The sequence below is a fragment of the Rhinolophus hipposideros genome, assembly GCF_964194185.1.
Source record: "Rhinolophus hipposideros genome assembly, chromosome: 11".
Classification (NCBI taxonomy): Eukaryota; Metazoa; Chordata; class Mammalia; order Chiroptera; family Rhinolophidae; genus Rhinolophus; species Rhinolophus hipposideros.
Genome location: NC_138057.1, coordinates 20,207,818 through 20,227,119, shown reverse-complemented (window position 1 = coordinate 20,227,119; position 19,302 = coordinate 20,207,818). Strand labels below are relative to the sequence as shown.

The window sequence follows — 19,302 nt, the reverse complement described above, 5'->3', positions numbered from 1 at the left end:
ATATTTCCAGCAACAGTGCACAAGCATTCTGTTTTCTCTACATCTTTACCAACACTTATTTTCTGTTGTTTGTTTTTGTTTTTATAATAACCATCCTAATGGGTGATAAGTGATATCTCATTGTGGTTATAATTTACATTTCTATAACAACTAGTGATACTGAGCACCTTTTCGTGTGCTTTTTGGCCATTTGTACATCTTGGGAGAAATGACTAGTCAAGTCTTTGCCCATTTTTAAATTTGGTTGTGATTGTTGTTGAGTTGTAGTTGTTTATGTATTCTGGATATTAATCCCTTATAAGATGTAGGATTTGCAAATATTTTTTCTGATTCTGTGGATTGCCTTTTCAATCTGTTGATAGTATCCTTTGCACAAAAGCTCCATTTTGATGATCTCCAGTTTATCAAATTTTTCCTTTGTTTTCTGTGCTTTTAGCATCATATCCAAGAAATCATTGCCAAATCCAATATTGTGAAGCTTTTTCCTATGTTTTCTTCTAATATTTTTATATTTTTAATACTTAGGCTTTTGACCCATTTTAAGTTATTTTTTTATATATGGTCTAAAGTAAGGATCCAATATTTCATTTTACATGTGGATATCCAGTTGACCCAGCACCGTTTGTTGAAAACACTGTCTTTTCCCCATTAAATGCTCTTATCACCCTTATTGAAAGTCATTTGACCATATATGCAAGAGTTTATTTCTGGGGTCTCTATACAATTGGTCTATATGTCAGTCTTTATGCCAGTAGCATATTCTTTCAATTACTGTGGCTTTATAATAAGTTTTAAAGTCAGGAAGTATGAGAGCTCCAACTATGTTCTTTTTTTCAAGATTGTTTTGGCTATTTGGGGGTATCTTAAGATTCCATATGAATTTTAAGGACGGTTTTCTATTTCTGCAAAAGAATGTCTTTGGGATTTTAATAGACATTGCGTTGAATCTGTAGTTTACCTTGAGGAGTATTGACATCTTAACAATCCATGAACATGAGATATCTTCCCATTTACTCATATTTTTATTTCTTTTAGCAATGTTTGGTAGTTTGCTGTATACAAGTCTTTCCCTCCTTAGTTAAATTTAATCTTAAGTATTTTATTCTTTTTGATGTTATTGTAAGCGGATTGTTTTCTTAAGTTCCTTTTCAGATTGTTCATTGTCAATGTAACATCTGACTCATTTTATTGGCCAAAGTAGTCACATGGCCAAAGCCAAAGTCAGGAAGGAGGTGGGGCAGTATACCCTACCCATCATGGGAGGGCACTGCAGGGTTACGTGGCAAAGTGAATCAATACAAAGAAGAGTGATGAATTGGATCTTATAACACTATACTCCACACTGAGCTTCCTAGGCAAATTTTAGCATTATTTTTCCAGGGACTTTCTTCAAAGTAGTCTGTTCTAACCCCTTCCACCTACACAGTTATACAGTGAAAATGGGGGGGGGGAAGAGGAGGGAATGAAAAGGAAGTGAGCAGACAAAGGAAGTAGGTAACAAGGTGCCTAGGTAAACTGCTGGTGCCCAGCTGAACAAGCAGTAGGTATGGAGGTAAGAACAGTAGGCAAGGAATCAGAAGGCCTGCTCCTCAATTTTGGGAAGGTCTCTTAACATCTCCAAGCCTCAGTTTCCTCCTTTGACGGTGTGCTAGATGATCTCTAAGGGCCTTTCCTGCGTTAACTCTGCATCCTATGCCAATTCTAACAGTGCTGCCCCAGAACAGAAAACAAGCCAACATTGGAAAATCCATTCTCTATACACATCCATAGGCACCTACATCCATGCAGGTGGCCATCTATGTGTCCCACAACTCTCCTCATTTTATGCTTTACATTATAGTTTTATTAGTGTGCTTTCTTTTTTTTATCCTATACCACCTGGGATTTCCTTTCAAGAGGAAAGATAGTCTTAATTATCTTAACTGTCCCCAGAACAGTAGTCACCAAATGGATTGTTTTTAACTGAACTGAGGGAAAGCCTCCAGTATATTTAAAGTTTAATGATTTATTGTGTGTTTCAAACTTCTAAATAAATTTTCTGTGGAAACTAAGTTGCTGGGGACACAACAGCAAATTCAGCAAGTACTCTGAATTTATTGGAAATGAGTTTTCTCTCCCAATCAGTTTATTTTACTAATTCTATGCTACAAAGCCTTTAGTAGACATGATACCTCAGTTTAATATTTTGGAATTTTAATGTATTGAATTATGTTCAGTGGCCATATAAATAAGTAATATTGTACATGTCCAATGTAAGCTTGGAGAGTTGTCAGAAGGTTCTTGCCAAGGTTCTTGACTTATAGAGAAATGAGATCAGTGTTTAAAATTGTTTTCCTAGTCTCTGTTGAAAAATTTTGGCATGAAAATCATATAAAGAGTAAAATGAAGGCATATATTAGACCTTTACCAATTAAAGTTTGATTGTTAACTATTACTATATAGTATATATTTTTTTTCCAACTCATTGCATTTGAAGAAGTGATTTCTTTCAACATAAAATGGGTATAGGAACTAATTAACTTGAAAAAAATGTTTAATGAATGAATATTAATTGCTTCATTTTTTTTTAAGTTAGTACAGGGACATAGGGGAAAATCAGCACTTTGTGTCCTACAATTTTTACTTACCGTATTTTGCCATGTATAATGTGCTCCTGTGTATAATGTGCACCCACATTTTTGGCCCAAACTTTCAGGGGGAAAAATCTTTTCATTTTAATTTTTTAATTCAAATGTTTACTTGTTTATATTTAGGTACTTGTTTTTTGTATTATAAAGGAATTTTAACATTTATTTTTTAACACATTATGGTACAAGAAAATTTTATGTAACAAATGATTACAAAACACAAGAACAGATAAAAGGTACAAGAAATTTTATGTACCGGTAACAAACTTACAATATTTATTTATCATAGAAGGCCCAGAACTCTTGGTCACTGTCAACGATCAGGAGTATCGTCTTCTTCAATTTCTACATTACTGGTGTCTTCTACAGAGTCACTTTCCTCATCCTGTTAAATTTCATCATCCTCAGTTCCATCCACTGCATTGCTGATGCCTCATATTTTTAAACGATTTCACAACCACTTCCTTCTTGACACTGGACCACAATCTTAGGATCCAATCACAAACCTGGGTGATGGATGCTTTCTTGATTCTGATAGGTGTTAAATTCTGTTAGGTGTTAACACTAACAGAACACCTTGATTCTGATAGGTGTTAGATTCTGTAGGTGTTAAATCATTACCAGCTGACTGCATGCACAACGTCCACTCTTTCTTCATTAGGGCCTTAAAGGGCTTGTTTACTGACACCTCAAGAGGTTGCGATTGGCTGGTTAGCCCACCGGGTATCACAGCAAGTTGGGTTTTCAAGTCTTCATTTCATTTCGTTGAATCGTTGGCCAAAATTGCTTTCATTGCAAGTTCATCGTAAGTTCAACAAAACCGATTATCGTATTCCAGGGTATTATTTTGCATAAGGATATTGTTATTAATTTCTAGAGTTATACTTTTTTAAATTAGTTTCAAATGTACAAAACAATGTAATAGTTATATATACCTCTCACAAAGTGATAACCCCCTCCCCCCGTACTACCCCTCTGATATCATATATAGCTGTTACAATTCCACTGACTCTATTTCTTATGCTATACTCCACCTCCTGTGACCAGATAGATAGATAGATAGATAGATAGATAGATAGATAGATAGATAGATGTATTAAATTATAGTTGACATTCATTATTATTCAGCTTCAGCTTCAGGTGTGCAGTGCAGTGATCAGGCATCTACATCATCCCTGAGGTGGTCTCCCTAATGAGACAAGTGTCCATCAGATATCCTACAAAATCCTTACAACATTATTGATTACATTCCCCAAACTGTCTTTCATATCCCCGTGGCAATCTTCTTGTTACCAGTTGTGCTTTCTAATCCCCTCACCTTCTCCCTCTAGAGTTACACTTTTAACTCATAACTAAAAGAACTAAAAACACTGATATAGATACAGAATTAGTGTTATGCATGTATAATGCGCATCCTTATTTTTCCCTCACAAATTTGAGTGAAAGAAGTGCACATGATACATGGCAAAGTATGGTAATTGGATGAATAACAGTCACTCTCCCAGATTCCCAGAGAATAAAAACATCACCTGTTTGCTTCGGAATGCAAATATAAGAAAAATGCCATGGGGAAGGCCATATTGTACATATGGCCTCTAGAGTCATGGCGACCCTAAAACAACTCATCAGAAATGTGTTATTTTTGGTATACTAATGGCTTACCTCTCTTCCCTCCTCTCCTCTTCTCTCCTCTCCTCTCCTCTCCTCTCCTTTTAGGCTGCCCCATCAAAGGTCACCCTACCCCCAATATCACCTGGTTCCATGATGGTCAGTCAGTTGCCAGTGTCACAGGATTGACATATCACATCTTGGCCGCTGGACAGATTCTCCAGGTTGCAAATCTTACTGACAAGTCTCAAGGGGAATTCAGCTGCCTTGCTCAGAATGAGGCAGGAACACTCGTGCAGAAGACCTCTCTTGTGATCCAAGGTAAGAAACCCTGTGGGCTTTGGATGATGGGCTTATTTCTTAAACAAGAGAAGCTACCTGGGAATCTAATTCTCTAGCGGACAAAGTGATTTCTGATCTCCAGTGGTTCTTAGAGCATGGAAACTGAAGCTGAACCATGTTTCCATATAATGAGGTCCTTCAGAAAAGCCGCCAGGCCCTACCCCACAGAACCTGGAAAAGTCAATGCTGTTTCCATAAATGGATCCTTCTGCTCAGGGACTAAGGAAACATCACCATATAGCAACGTCAGATGTGTTTCCTTTATGCTAAGTTAACCAGTAAAGATCTCTCTCTCTTACATGTAAAGTAGTCTATTAAGAAAATGCACATTTTCTCTGTTGGTTTGGTTCCAAAATACCTCTTGATCTGAACTGCTTGGTTATTGCTTCCTGCCCTGGAGAGTTAGGGCTAGTGCTGGTACCTGCTGGTTGTCCTGAAGAGGTTTCAGCTGTAGTCACGTGCTGAGTGCTTTCCATGCACCTTTCCTGTGGTCCCTGTCAAAGAACAGGCTGAGGAGCCTATGTGGCTGGTGCATTTCCATTCCAGGAACATGAGCAGGTCAGAAAGCTCTTGGCAAGGGCCTCGCATTTGAGGCACCAAGTAAGTTGTGAATAAACCCAAAACAGTGGGTGATGAGCCAAAACTGGCCTTGGTATAGAAACTAAGTGAGGCTTTTGAGTTTTCCATAGGCTGGTCTACCTGTGGCCTATGTGTGACACTTTTAGAGAAAGCAAAATTCTACTGTTTGGATTCTAAATGGAGGATTCTGTGGGAAGGGACAGTCTTTGGGGCCAATATAGCACATAATAAGGGAGACTTTCTAGCACATGGGCTTTTCCCTTAAACATCCTCCCCTGCCTTTTTCCAGGCAAAGAATAAGTGTTCCATTTTCTTGCCCGCCAGCCATTCTCTGCTGAAAACCAGAAGCCAGTGCCTATGCAAGATTTGTAATACACAATTTTGCAAAGAAGCACTCGCAGTTTACCAACCCACAGTTATTTTCAACAGCTTTCCTACCCGTGAGTCCCAGACCGCCAACTGAAAAATGCAAAGAAATCACTTTTCTTATTGACATCAGTGTCCCCTGTAAATGAGTACGCTCTGGATAGGCTGGGGTAATTTTGTCACGTCTACAAAGTCTCACTTGAACCTGCAGTTTTAAATCTGATTGTTAAGTATCTGCGATATTTTTACATCTCTTTGTTGAAAAAGAAAGTTACTTTCTGGTGAGCCAGTAGGGAAAAAAAAAAAAAGAGCACTTTAAGAAGTATGTTTAAATACTGAGTGCTGCAGCCGCTGATGAAGTGCTCTGTGCCAGGCACTGGGCTCGGCCCTTTACCTTCATTATCTCCAAGCCTCCCAGTAACTTGATGAGTAAGGGCTACTGTGCTCATTTTATGGGTGAGCCAACTGAGGCCTCGGAGACCACATGACTTGCCCAGACAGGCTGGGGATAGAGCCCTCTGAGGGGCCGAGCTCATCCACAACACCCCCTCCCCCACTGCCAGCTCAGAAGGAAGACAGAGCATAGAAAGTCATGCTGTGTGCTTTTCACCTCTGCTCCTCCTTCTGCGACAGATTACTGGTGGTCTGTGGACAGACTGGCAACCTGCTCGGCCTCCTGTGGTAACAGGGGGGTTCAGCAGCCGCGCCTGAGGTGTCTCCTGAACAGCACAGAGGTCAACCCCGCTCACTGTGCAGGGAAGGTTCGCCCTGCTGTGCAGCCTGTCGCCTGCAACCGGAGAGACTGCCCTTCTCGGTGAGTGTAGCCAAGGCTGGCTCTGGCCTCCCAGCCCCCAGCATGGGCCCTGACTTGGAGCCAAGTCGGTAGCCAGCCCTTGTCTAGCACTACACAGGAAGCAATGCCAAGGGCAGGTGAGGGGTCCTGCCCTCCAAGGCGCTGTTCTTTCCTGTGTGCACAGGCTTGTGACGCCACCCCGCCGTGCAGAAAATATTCCTCTGAGTGAGCCTCCTCCCTCATCCCTGTCTGTTCCCTCAAGTCTCAGCGAGCAAAGGGCTGCTTGGGCAATCCATGCACCTGAAAGGCTCCGTTCTGGGAGCAGGAGTATCCCATCCTGCAGCAAGAAACTGGCTCTCTGTAAAAGAAAAGTGTTTGCATTTCAAGCGCTTGAGGGGATGGACGTCACTGGCCTCTACCCCAACCCCTGTCCTTTCTCCTAACTTGAAAAATCTGTGCTAGTCAGTACTCCAGTTTTCTGAAAGAAATCTTGCCTTCTCTCTTTTCCACAAATGGTGGCATCCTGCTAAAGCTGAAATAAGTCTCCATTTCTTAGAGTTGCCTCCAGGTTGGATATACGTTCTCTGCATTTGGGTCCCTTACAGAGCCCAGAAGGACACTCACGGTCTCTGCCTCTCGCATCTTCCTCCAGCTTTGAGAAGCTGTGCCCACTGAGCACGCCCATGGCAGGCTTTAGACCGTGGCTAAGGGGATAACGGGTGGGCTTAGACTTGGCACCAGCATGGCGCCCGGAGTCGTGGGGGACTTGGCTGGGCCCTGAAATGCCCCTTCACTACCTATCTGTAGGACTTTCGTACAACTACTTAGGCAACCGCTTTGTGTTTTGCCAGCTGAGTCATAAGGAGCAGCTGAAACCAGGAGAGACTCAATGAAATATGAAACATACTCATTAATATCAGCAGTTTGACTTGCTGACAGGAAGGTTTCCACGGGAATGATTAATGTCCTTTTATACCCTTCCTGAACTGTAACATAGCCCATACCTCCCTACTCTCAACCGCTCCACCCCAGCTCCTGAAAAATTGCTGAAATGTATATTTGGAAATAAAAGTTGATTGAAATGCAGGCCTGACATTCACCAGGGATATAAGCGACTGGAAGACTGCCCTTACCAAGCTGTGTGAAATGAAGAAGAGGTCTTGGACATGCCAAGGACTTTTTGATTGGCTGTGGTGATGGTCAGAGTCAATCAGCCTCATTTCCTTCTGCAAATGCAATACTGGCTGTGTCTGCGTGGGTTTCAGTGCCCCAGGAGCTTTGAAACACCTCGTGCCTGCCACCTCAGTGGCCCTGCTCCTGGGGGTTGGAATTCTGCACACAGTCCTCTCTCTCCAGGGCAAGTGGAGCAAGGAAGTTCCATCAAACTAAATAAGTCACAGGTTCAGATGCAGGGCGAATTTGTTCCCTGTCCCTGCAACTTGCCTCTCCTAAGAGCTAGATGTGGCACCTCCAGACTAGGAAGTAGCCACAGGTTTCCCCACCAGGCTTCCTGGGCACTTGAGCAGCCTTCTTTGCACACACAAAAAAAGTGTCGCCCTGGTCGTCTTTTTGAATCGCTGTGGGAAGTCTTGCTTTGACCCAGATAGGACCATTTCAGTTAATAAATTTTTTCTCAGGCAATAAATCCAAAGAATTTTTTTTTCTAGATTGAGTGAAATGGCTGGGAAGCACTAAGTCTTTTCTCACTGTTTTTCCCCCAAAATATCCCTCCTTCCCCTCCTCTTTGAATTATCCCAGGATACAAACATCCAGAGAGAACCCCTACATGTTTTTCTATGGACCAACGATTTCAGTGTTTCCCAGCTGACAGCTTAGGTTTTGGAGAAAAGCCATCGGTCACTGGTCAGTCTCACCTCCAAAGATCCGAATTGTAGTTAGAACCTAACCTTCTGAGAATGACTACTTTCAACCCTTTAAGAGGTATAAGACCTATGGACTGTGACTCATGGAGGTGGAAAGTTGCTCCAGAAAGCTGGAAGGAACTTTGCATGTTCCTGAGAGATTAAACAAAATGTAAAGACACATGAGTTAAGGTGAGGTAGAAAATACAGTGAGTGCTAGCAGACAAAGTGTTGGCTTAAGTGAGACCCACATTGCCTCCTGGGTCAGGAGGTGACACAAGCTTGGATCTGACTTTCCTAGGTTGTTGTCTCCCCTCTGCCACCTACTAGGGTGCCGTTAGGACCCCTTACAGCTGCCCTGACTTCTCTTCCTCTTCACAGGTGGATGGTGACCTCCTGGTCCGCCTGTACCCGGAGCTGTGGGGGAGGCATCCAGACCCGCCGGGTGACCTGCCAGAAGTTGAAAGCCTCTGGGATCTCCACTCCTGTATCCAATGACATGTGCACACAACTCGCCAAACGGCCAGTGGACACCCAGGCTTGTAACCAACAGCTCTGTGTGGAGTGGGCCTTCTCCAGCTGGGGCCAGGTGAGAGGGTTTTATTTGAAAGGTAAATCTAAAGGTGCTGACCCTGACACAACAGGAAGTAAAGTGCCTGGTATGTGACCTAGCCTGGAAAATGTCCCATGTGCACTTGAGGAAAATGTGTCATCTGCAGTTTTTGGATGAAATGCTCTATAAATATCTATTAAGTCAAACTGGTATAATGTGGCATTTAAGGCCATTATATTCATAATTTTCTGTCTGGATGATATGTCCACTGAAGTAAGTGGAGTATTAAAGTCACCAATTATTATTGAATTACTGTTAATTTCTGCCTTTATGCCCATTAATATTTGCTTTACAATTCTAGGTGTTCCTATGTTGGGTGCATAGGTATTTGTAATTGTTACATCCTCTTTAAAACTATGTAATGTGGCTCTGTCTCTTTTTATATTCTTTGTTTTAAAGTGTATTTTATCTAATGTGAGTATTACTACCCAGCTTTCCTTTCATTTCTATTTGCATGGAATGTCTTTTTCCATCCCTTCACTTTCAGTCTGTGTCTTTCAATCTAGAGAGAGTCTCTTGTAGGCAGCATACAGATATGTCATATTTTTAACCCATTCTGCTATCCTCTGTTTTTTGATTGGAGTTTTTAGTCCATTTATATTTAAAGTGATTGTTGATAGGTATATGTTTTCGCCATTTTGTAAATTGATTTTTGGTTGCTTTTGTTCTCTATTCCTCTGCTCTTGATCTCTTTTGTTTTGATTGGATCCCTTTCTCTTCATTTTTTGTTTATTTTTTCTATATTTAAAAAATAAACATAGAAATGTTTAAAAAATGTTTAAAAAATAAACATAAAACAAATAAACAAATAAAAATATACAATACAAATATATTTTATTTTTATTTTAAAATAAAAAATATATATATAATATGTTTAAAAAATAAACGTAAAAAATATGTTTAAAAAATAAACATTTCTATGTTTAAAATATAAACATAGGTGGGGAGGAATTCACTTGTAACGCATAAGCCATTTCTGTCCCAGGTGAGTTAGGGGATAATACTCAATATTAGCCAATCAACACATTTGGCTGGAGGCTTCTTTTTGGCACCTCCACCAACCCCCACTTATTTCCAGTGACCTAATGTATGTGCTTCATAATGAAAGCGGTATGAGCTCCCTCTTGCCTCCACGCCTGGGGGATATCATCTTTCTCTTACCTGGAAAAACCCACTTCTGATAGCTCTCATTCAGCCCAAGGCAGCTCTGCTTTTAGGCCCTCAACTTATTGGCAATTTGTGAAATTACAATTGGGAACAGATCTGGCTACACATGGGAGATGTTTCTGCATTGTATCATGGAGGTCACTCAAGGGGACATACAGTGCACATTGATCATTCTCAGTAATTATTTTACCTAAAGAGAAAAATAGGTCTTTCCTGTCAAACACTCTCACCCCCTTCTCATTTCTTTTAAAACCCTCTAGGCAAGTATGTCTCAAGCTTTAATGTGAATCACCTGTGGATCTTGTTAAAAACGCTAATTCTGATATGGCAGGTCTGGAGTAGAGCTTTGAATGCTGAGATTTTTTTTTTATTGAGGTATAATTGACATGTAACATATTAGTTTCAGGTGTACAACATAATGATTCAATATTTGTATACATTGTGAAATGATCACCATAATAACTCTAGTTAACATCTGTCACCATAGTTACAAAAAACTTTTTTTCTTCTAACGAGAACTTCTAAGATCTACTCTTAGCAACTTTGGAATATTCAATACAGTATTATTAACTATATTGACCATGCTGTACATCTATCTCCATGACTAATTTATTTTATAATTAAAAGTTTGTGCTTCTGACCCCCTTCACTGACTTTTCCCACCCCCTATCACCCTGCCTCTGGCAACCACCAATTCTGGACACTGTACCTATTTTGTTTTTCAGGGTTTATTTATTTTTTCTTAGATTCCACATGTGAGATCATGCAATAGTTGTTCTTCTCTGTCTGATTTATTTCACTTAGCATAATTCCCTGAAGGTCCATACCTGTTGTCACAAATGGCAAGATGTCATTCCTTCTTTTTGGCTGAGTAGTATTCCTGTGTGTGTGTGTGTGTGTGTGTGTGTGTGTGTATGTGTGTGTCCCATTTTCATTATCCATTAATCAACTGATGGAAACTTCACTTGTTTACATACCTTGGCTATTGTGAATAATGCTGCAGCGAACATGGGGATGCATAGATCTTTTTGAGTTAGTGTTTGCAGATAAATACCCAGAAGTCGAATTGCTGGATCATAAAGTAGTTCTAGTTTTTTAGGAACCTCCACACTGTTCTCCATAGTGGCTGCACCAATTTACATTCCCAACAAGAGTGCACAAGGGTTCTCTTTCCTCCACATCCTCACCAACACTTTTGTCTTTTTGATAATATCCATTCTAACAGTATTGGTGATGTCTCCTTGTGGATTTGATTTGCATTTCCCTGATGATTAGTGATGATGAGGTCTAGCAATGTATACTTGTTGGCCATGTAAGACTTCTTTGGAAAAATTTCTATTCAGAACTGCCCCTTTTTAAATTGGATTGTTTGGGTTTTTGCTATTGAGTTATATGAGTTCTTTATATTTTTTGTATATTAATCCCTTATCAGATATACAATTTGCAATTGTTTTCTGCTATTTAATAGGTTGCCTTTTGGGAGTTTTTTATATGGTGTCTTGTGGTATGTAGAAGTTCTTCAGTTTTATATAGTCCTACTTGTTTATTTTTGCTTCTGTTGCCCTTGCTTTTGGTGTCAGAATCAAAAAAATCATTTCCAAAACTAGTGTTAAGTTGCTTACTGCCTATATTTTCTTCTGGGAGTTTTATGGTTTCAGGTCTTACATTAAAGATTTTTATCCATTTTGAGTTAAGCTTGGTCATATGGTGTTAAGTTAGTCGTCCAGCCAGTTCCATTCTTTTGCATGTAGCCGTCCAGTTGTCCTAGAACCATTTATTGAAGAGACTGTCATTTCCCCGTTGTATGTTCTTGGCTTCTCTGTTGTAAATTAATTAACCATATATGCATGGGTTTATTTCTGGGCTCTCTCTTCTGTTCCATTGATCTATGTGTATGTTTTTATGCCACTACCATAATGTGTGGGTTACTGTAGCTTTGTAATACAGTTTGAAATCAGGGAGTGTGATACCTCCAGCTTTTTTGTTCTTTCTCTGGCTATTTAGGGTCTTTTAAAGTTCCTTACAAATTTTAGGATTGTTTGTACTATTTCCTTGAAAAATGCTATTGGAATTTTGATAGGGATTTGCATTGAATCTGTAGATTGCTTTGTATAGTATGGACATTTTATTTTAACAATATATTCCTCAAATCTATGAACGTGGAATATCTTTCCATTTATTTGTGTTTTCATTCATGTCTTACAGATTTCAGTGTACAGGTCTTTCATTTTCTTCATTAAATTTATTCCCAGGTATTTTTTTTTCTTTTTGATGCAGTTGTAACTCGGGTTATTTCAATTTCTCTTGCTGATAGTTTGTTATTAGTATATAGAAATACAACATATTTTTATATATTGATTTTGTATCCTGCAACTTTACTGAATTCATTTACTCTAACGTTTTTTGGTGGAGTCTTTAGGGTTCTCTATATATAAAATTATCTACAAAGAGTGACAGTTTTACTTCTACCTCTCGAATTTGAATGTCTTTTATTTCTCATTCCAGCCTCGTTGGTATAGCTAGGACTTCCAATAATACCAGGGTGCCAAAAACATGTATACACATGACTTGTATTCATCTTTCGTTATCAGTATATATTGAGTATTACAATTTTAATACAGTTTTTTTTAAGAATGTATACATACTTAAAATGTATACATTTTTTGGGTACCCTCTGTATGTTGAATAACAGTGGTGAGAGGGGACATCCTTGTCTAAGAGGAAAAGCTTTCAGTTTTTCACTATTGAGTATGATGTTAGCTATGGGCTTGTCATTTATGGCCTTTATGATGTTTCCTCTACACCTACTTTGTTGAGAATTTCTATCATGAATGGATGTTGAATTTCGTCACTTTTTCAATTGAGATGATTATATGATTTTTATCCTTCACTTAGTTAATGTGCTATATATCTCATTGATAGTTATGTGAATGTTTAAAAACCATCCTTGCATCCCTGGAATAATTCCCACTTGATTATAATGTATGATCCTTTTACTGTATTGTTGAACTTAGTTTCCTAATATTTTATTGAGGAGTTTTGCATCTATGTTCATCAGGGATATTGACCTATAATTTTCTCTTATCTGTGTCCTTATCTGGTTTTGCTATCAGGGTAATGCTGAACTCATAAAATGAGTTTGGAAGTGTTTGAAAAGGATCGGTATTAATTCTTTTAAAAGCTGGTAGAACTCACCAGTGAAGCCATCTGGTCCTGTACTTTTGTTTGTTGAGAAGTTTTGAATTATTGATTCAATTTCCTTACTAGTAATCAGTCTTTTCAGATTTTCTATTCATAATTCAGTCTTGGTAGGCTGTATGTTTCTAGGAATTTGTATCTTCTAGGTTGTCCAATTTGTTGGCATATAATTGTTCATAGTAATCTCTTATGATCCTTTATATTTCTTTGGTATCAATTGTAACATCTCTTTCATTTCTGATTTTATTTATTTGAGCACTCTTTTTTTTCTTCATAGTCTAGCTAAAGGTTTGTCATCTTTGTTTTTCTTTTCAAAGAACCAGCTCTTAGTTTTATAGATCTTTCCTATTGCCTTTTTAGTCTCCATTTCATATATTTCTGCTCTGATCTTTGTTATTTCCTTCTTCCTGCTAATTTGGGGCTTCGTTTGTTTTTTTCTAGTTCACCGAGTTGTAAAGTTAGTTCATTTATTTTAGATTTTTCTTGTTTCCTAATGTAGGCAATTATTGCTATGAAATCTGCCTTTGCTACCCCCCATAAGTTTTAGTATGTTGTATTTTCATTTAGATCCCTTTCTCTTTATATATATTTTTGTACCTATTATAGGTGTTTGATTTGTGGTAACCATGAGGCTTAGACATATAACATAACAAGTTAGTGCTTTAGAATGAAATCAACATTTTTACTCTTCCCACACACACACATTTTTTACATCTTTTTATCTTATGTGTCCCTTAACTAATTGTTGTTTTAGTTACTACTTTTGTCTTTTTACACCTTCATACTATATTTATGACTGATTAATCCACTACCTTTTCTATATACTTACAATTACCACTGAGATTTATACTTTCATATATTATTTATTACTTATTAGCACCCTTTCTTTTCACCTTAAAAAAGTCCCTTTACCATTTCTTGTAAGGCTGGTTTAGTGATGAACTTTTTCAGCTTTTGCTTGTGGAAAAACTCCTTCAATCTTGAATGATAACTTTGTTGGGCATTCTTAGAAAAAGTTTCTCCTTTCAACACTTTGAATATATTGTACCCCTCCTTTCTGGCCTGCAAAGTTTCTTCTGATAAATCTGATCATTTTATGGTGTTTGCCTTGTACGTAACAAATTGTTTTATTCTTACTGCTTTTAAGATTCTCTCCATGTCTTTAACTTTTGACATTTTAATTAAAATGTGCCTTGGTAACGGTTCTCCTGGATTTCACCTTCTTTAGAATTCCCGGGCTTCCTAGATGTCTATTTCCTTCCCCAGGATAGGAAAGTTTTCAGCCCCTTTCTCTCTCTCCTATTTCTGGGACCTCCTATAATGCAACTGTTGGACCGCATGACGTTGTCTCATGAGTTCCTTCAGCTATCTTCACTTTTTGCATCCTTCCTTCTACTGCATTTAATCTGTTGTTGAACCCAACTAGTGTATTTTTCAGTTGTGTTATTGTATTCTTCAATCCTGTAACTTCTTTTTGGTACTTTATTACATTTTCTGTCTCTTTGTTGCATTCATCCATCCTGAATTTCCAGGCGCTTTCAGGTGATGCCAGTGCTACTAGTCCAAGGATCATATTTCAAATAGTAGCAAGGCTTGAGGCATTACAGGGAACTGCTTGATCTCACAAGCCTGTTGATATGTTTCTGTTGGTGGTATCATTGGGATGTGCTTCAAACTATATATGTCTCCTAATCCTCTACCTTCCACTCCTATGGGAATGAAAATGGTAATAGTTTCTGACAAGAAAATCCTTTTGGAATAGTGTCAGACAAATATACCGTGTTTCCCTGAAAATAAGCCCTACCCTGAAAATAAGCCCCAGTTAAGATCGTCCGCCAGACAGACGCATTTAGTACGTTATGACGATGTTCCAGAAGATGACATGACTGTATGTGAATAAATGTAGATTTTTGTACATGAAAAAATAAGACATCCCCAGAAAATAAGCCCTAATGGAGCAAAAAATCAATATAAGACCCGGTCTTATTTTCGGGGAAATACAGTATGTTCCTTTATCTGCCTACCTATTTGAAGTCTATGAAAACCATGCTGATTTTAGTCTAAGACCACTTTCTCGGCTCTAACAACCTGGTTTTATATAATAATTCAGCCTTCTTTTAATCTAACATACATTTACGAGGCACCTGTCTTGGGTGGGGAGAAGGAATGAAGGCAAAAGCAGCCCCAGAATATTTGCAAGAGAATTCATTGAGAGGTAGAAATAGAAATGTGGCCGTAAAACAGGTGCCAGATCATGACAAGTCTTATATGCTGTACAAGGAGTTTGGATTTTATTATGAATGCCATTTCGTTGGAGGCAAAATGGGGGAGGGGGGCACCTAGAAAGATATTAAACAGGAATATCATAACCAGAGTTACACTTTAAAATATTATTCTGTCAGCAGTACAGTAATTGAATTTAGAAGGTACAAGATGGAGAATAAGAAGTCTCATCTAGGTGAGAAATTTGCTGCTCAGAACAAAAGCACTGGGCAATGGAGAAGAGATACTATGAAAGTGTGATTCACATGGCTTCAGTTATCCCTCGAATATCAGGGATAACAAAGAAGGAGCTAAGCTGGTTCTTGGGTTCATAGACTGAACAACTATGTAGGAATACAGAAAAAAAGAGGATTAATTGGGATAACAAAAAATTGTTTGGGACATGTTTAGTATGAGATGTTTGTGAAATATCCAAATAGACACGTTCAGTAAGCAGTTAGATGTACATATCTGGGACTAAAAGAGAACCATACTAAACACTATCTGAAAGCCATCAGCAGACCAAAAAAAATCCAATTTAAAAATAAGCAGAGGACCTGAACAGACATTTCTCCAAAGGAAATATACAAATGGCCAACAGACATGTGAAAAAAAATGCTCAATATCAATAATCATTAGGAAAATGCAAATCAAAATCACCATGTGATCACCTCATACCTGTCAGAATGGCCATCATCAATAATCAACAAACAGCAAGTGTTGGCAAGGATGTGGAGGAAAAGAAACCCCTGTGCACTGTTGGTGAGATTGCAAATTGGTGCAGCCACTATGAAAACCAGTATGAAACGTCGTCAAAAAATTAAAAGGGAAATTAGAAGATACCTTAGGGCAAGTGAAAACATGGGATGCAGAGAAAGCCATGCTATGAAGAAAATGTACAGTTGTAAACACCTACATTAAAAAAAGAAAGATCAAAATCAACAACCTAACTTTATCCCTTAAGTAATTAAAAAGAAAGAACAAACTAAACTCAAAGCTAGCAGAAAGAAATAGTGTGGAGATAAGTAAAATAAAAAGAAGAGAAGCAGTAGAGAAAAATTAATGAAACAAAACATTGGCTCTTCCAAAAGATCTAAAATAAACCTTTAGCTACACTGACAGAGAGAGAGAGAGAGAGAGAGAGAGAGAGAGAGAGAGAGAGAGAGAGAGAGAGAGGAGAGAGAGAACAAAGACTCAAATTTTTAAAATCCAAAATGAAAGTAGTAACATTATTGATTTTACAGAAATAAAAAAAGGATTATGAGAGTATATGAACAATTATATACCAACAAATTGGATAACCTAGATGTAATGGACAAATTCCTAGAATCACACAATGCACCAAGACCAAATCATGAAATACTAAAAAATATGAATATACCTATAACTAATAAGGAGATTGTTAAGCAGTCTTTGATTACTGATTCAAAGAAAAGCCCTAGATCAGATAGCCTCACTGATTAATTCTACCCAACATGTAAAGAAGAATTTATGCCAATCCTTCTCTAACTCTTCCTAAAAATTGAAAGGAAGGGAACCCTAATAATTGCTCATTCATTCTATGAGGCCAGCATTACCCTGATACCAATGCCAGACAAAGAAACTACAAGAAATGAAAACTAAAGACTAATATTCCCTTCTAAACACTGATGCAGAAATCTTCAACAAATACTAGCAAACCAAATTTAGCAGCATATTAAAGGATTGTACACCACAAACAAGTAGGATTTATTCTTGGAATGTACAGATGGTTCAACATATGAAAATCAATCACTGTAACATACTACATTGGCAGAGTGAAGGGGGAAATAAGTACATGGTCATCTCAAGTGATGTAGAAATATCATTTGGCAAAATTCAACACCCTTCCATGATTTAAAAAAAAAAAAAAACTCAACAAACTAAGAAAAGAAAGAAATCACCTCAAAATAATAAAGACCATATATGAAAATCCACAGCTAACAACATATTCAATGGTGAAGACGGAAAACTTCTCCCCTAAGATGAGGAACAAGACAAGGATGCAATGTCCACTACTCCTTCCATTAAACATAGTATTGTAAGAGCGTTGAGCAAGAAAAAGAAAAGTCAAGCCAACCAAATTGGACAGGAAGAAGTAAAATTATCTCTGTTCACAGATTACATGATTTCATATATAAAAGCCCTAAAAATCCTAGTAACAACAACAACAAAAAAAATCTTAGAGCTGATAAATTCAACAAAACTACAGGATATAAAATCAGTGCATAAAAAATCAATTGCATTAGGTAATGGAAACCTGTCTGAAACCTGCACGGGATCCCTTCCATCAGTCTCATGTTGTAGCGGCTTACCTAGGCCCCAGCCAGCCCAGCCCGGCCTGGTGCAAGCCAGCTCGGCCACCCCCGGGAAGGCAGCGTGGGGCACAGCGGTGCTGCGGAGGGCCCAGCCCTGTTCCTTCCGGCCTGATGTTCCTATCCTGGCCCCTTGGGGAAGGCCTGCCATGCCAGATGGGATCTCTGGTGGCATGGAGAGAAATCTGGAAGCAGACACCAGAGAATTACCAAATTCAACTCCTCTGGGAGTGGATTACCGGCCTCTCAGTTCGTAAATCATGCGCTTCCGTAATGTTTTGCATTTGTTTAAAACGAGCGTGTTTGATTTTGTAATTTAAAAAAGTAGTTATAGAGGATTTCTATTACTAAAGAGCCTGGCTTGTGTGTGTGTGGGGAGGGGGGGGAGAATCAATTGCATTTCTGTCTGTACACAAATGGTGAACAATCTGAAAAGAAAATGTAAACAACTCAATTTATAATAGCACCAAAAATAATACTTAGGAATAAATTTAACCAAGGAGGCAAAAGACTTGTACACTGAAAACTACAAAACACTGATAGAAGAAATTAAAGAAGACACAAATAAATAAAAAGACATCTTATGTCCACGGATGGAAAACAATGTTAAGATGTCAGTACTGCTCAAAGTGATGTACAGATTCAATTCCTATCAAAATTCCAACAGCTTTTTTGCAGAAATAGAAAAATCCATCCTATAATTCATATGGAATCTTAAGGAATCCCAAATGGCCAAAACAATCCTGAAAAAGCAGAACAAAGTTGCTAGTCTCATACTTCCTGACTTCAAAACTTACTACAAAGCTATAGTAATCAAAACAGTATAATGCTGGCATATAGAAATACATATAGACCAATGGAATGGAGTGGAATAGAACAGAGAGCCCAGAAATAAACTCATGCATATATGGTCAAATAAAATGTGCCAAGATCATTCAATGGGGAAAAGACAGTCTTTTCAACAAATGGTGCTGGGAAAACTGTGTATCTACATGCAAGAGAATGAGGTTGGGACCTTACCTTATACCATATATAAAAATTAACACAAAATGGATCAAAAACTGAAACGTAAAAGTATAAAACTCTTAGCAGAAAACAAAGGGGGTAAACTTCATAATATTGGATTTAGCAATGAATTCTTGGATATGACACTAAAAGCACAGGCAACAAAGAAAACATAGATAAACTGGACATCATCAAAATTACGTTTCCTTCCATTGAAGGACTCTATCAACAGAGTAAAAAAGGCAACATAGAGAATGGGAGAAAACACAGTTGACTCTTGAATAACACCAGGGTTAAGAGCACCCGCCCCCATGCAGTCGAAAATGTGTGTATAACTTTTGACTCCCAAAAACTTAAGTTGTCCCTCAGTATTCACATGGTATTGGTTCCAGGACTCCCTACAGATACCAAAATCCACAGAAGCTCGAGTCTCCTGTATAAAATGGTATAGAATGATGCGTACAGTGGCCCTTCACATCCATAGACGCTCAACCACAGACCAAAAACAGTACAGGTATATACTGAAAAAAATCCATGTATAAATGGA

General features: G+C 38.3%; 1 protein-coding gene across 2 annotated transcripts in view; it reads left to right on the top strand.

Annotated features, from left to right (window-relative positions):
- Nucleotides 1–19,302, top strand: part of ADAMTSL1 (ADAMTS like 1) — a 385,708-nt gene that overhangs the window by 358,970 nt on the left and 7,436 nt on the right. For both annotated transcript variants that reach the window (XM_081066820.1, XM_081066819.1), the window contains 3 exons: nucleotides 4,344–4,556; nucleotides 6,156–6,336; nucleotides 8,559–8,766. In XM_081066820.1, the coding sequence (XP_080922946.1) occupies nucleotides 4,344–4,556; nucleotides 6,156–6,336; nucleotides 8,559–8,766 (602 nt within the window). The remainder of the gene's footprint in view (nucleotides 1–4,343; nucleotides 4,557–6,155; nucleotides 6,337–8,558; nucleotides 8,767–19,302) is intronic.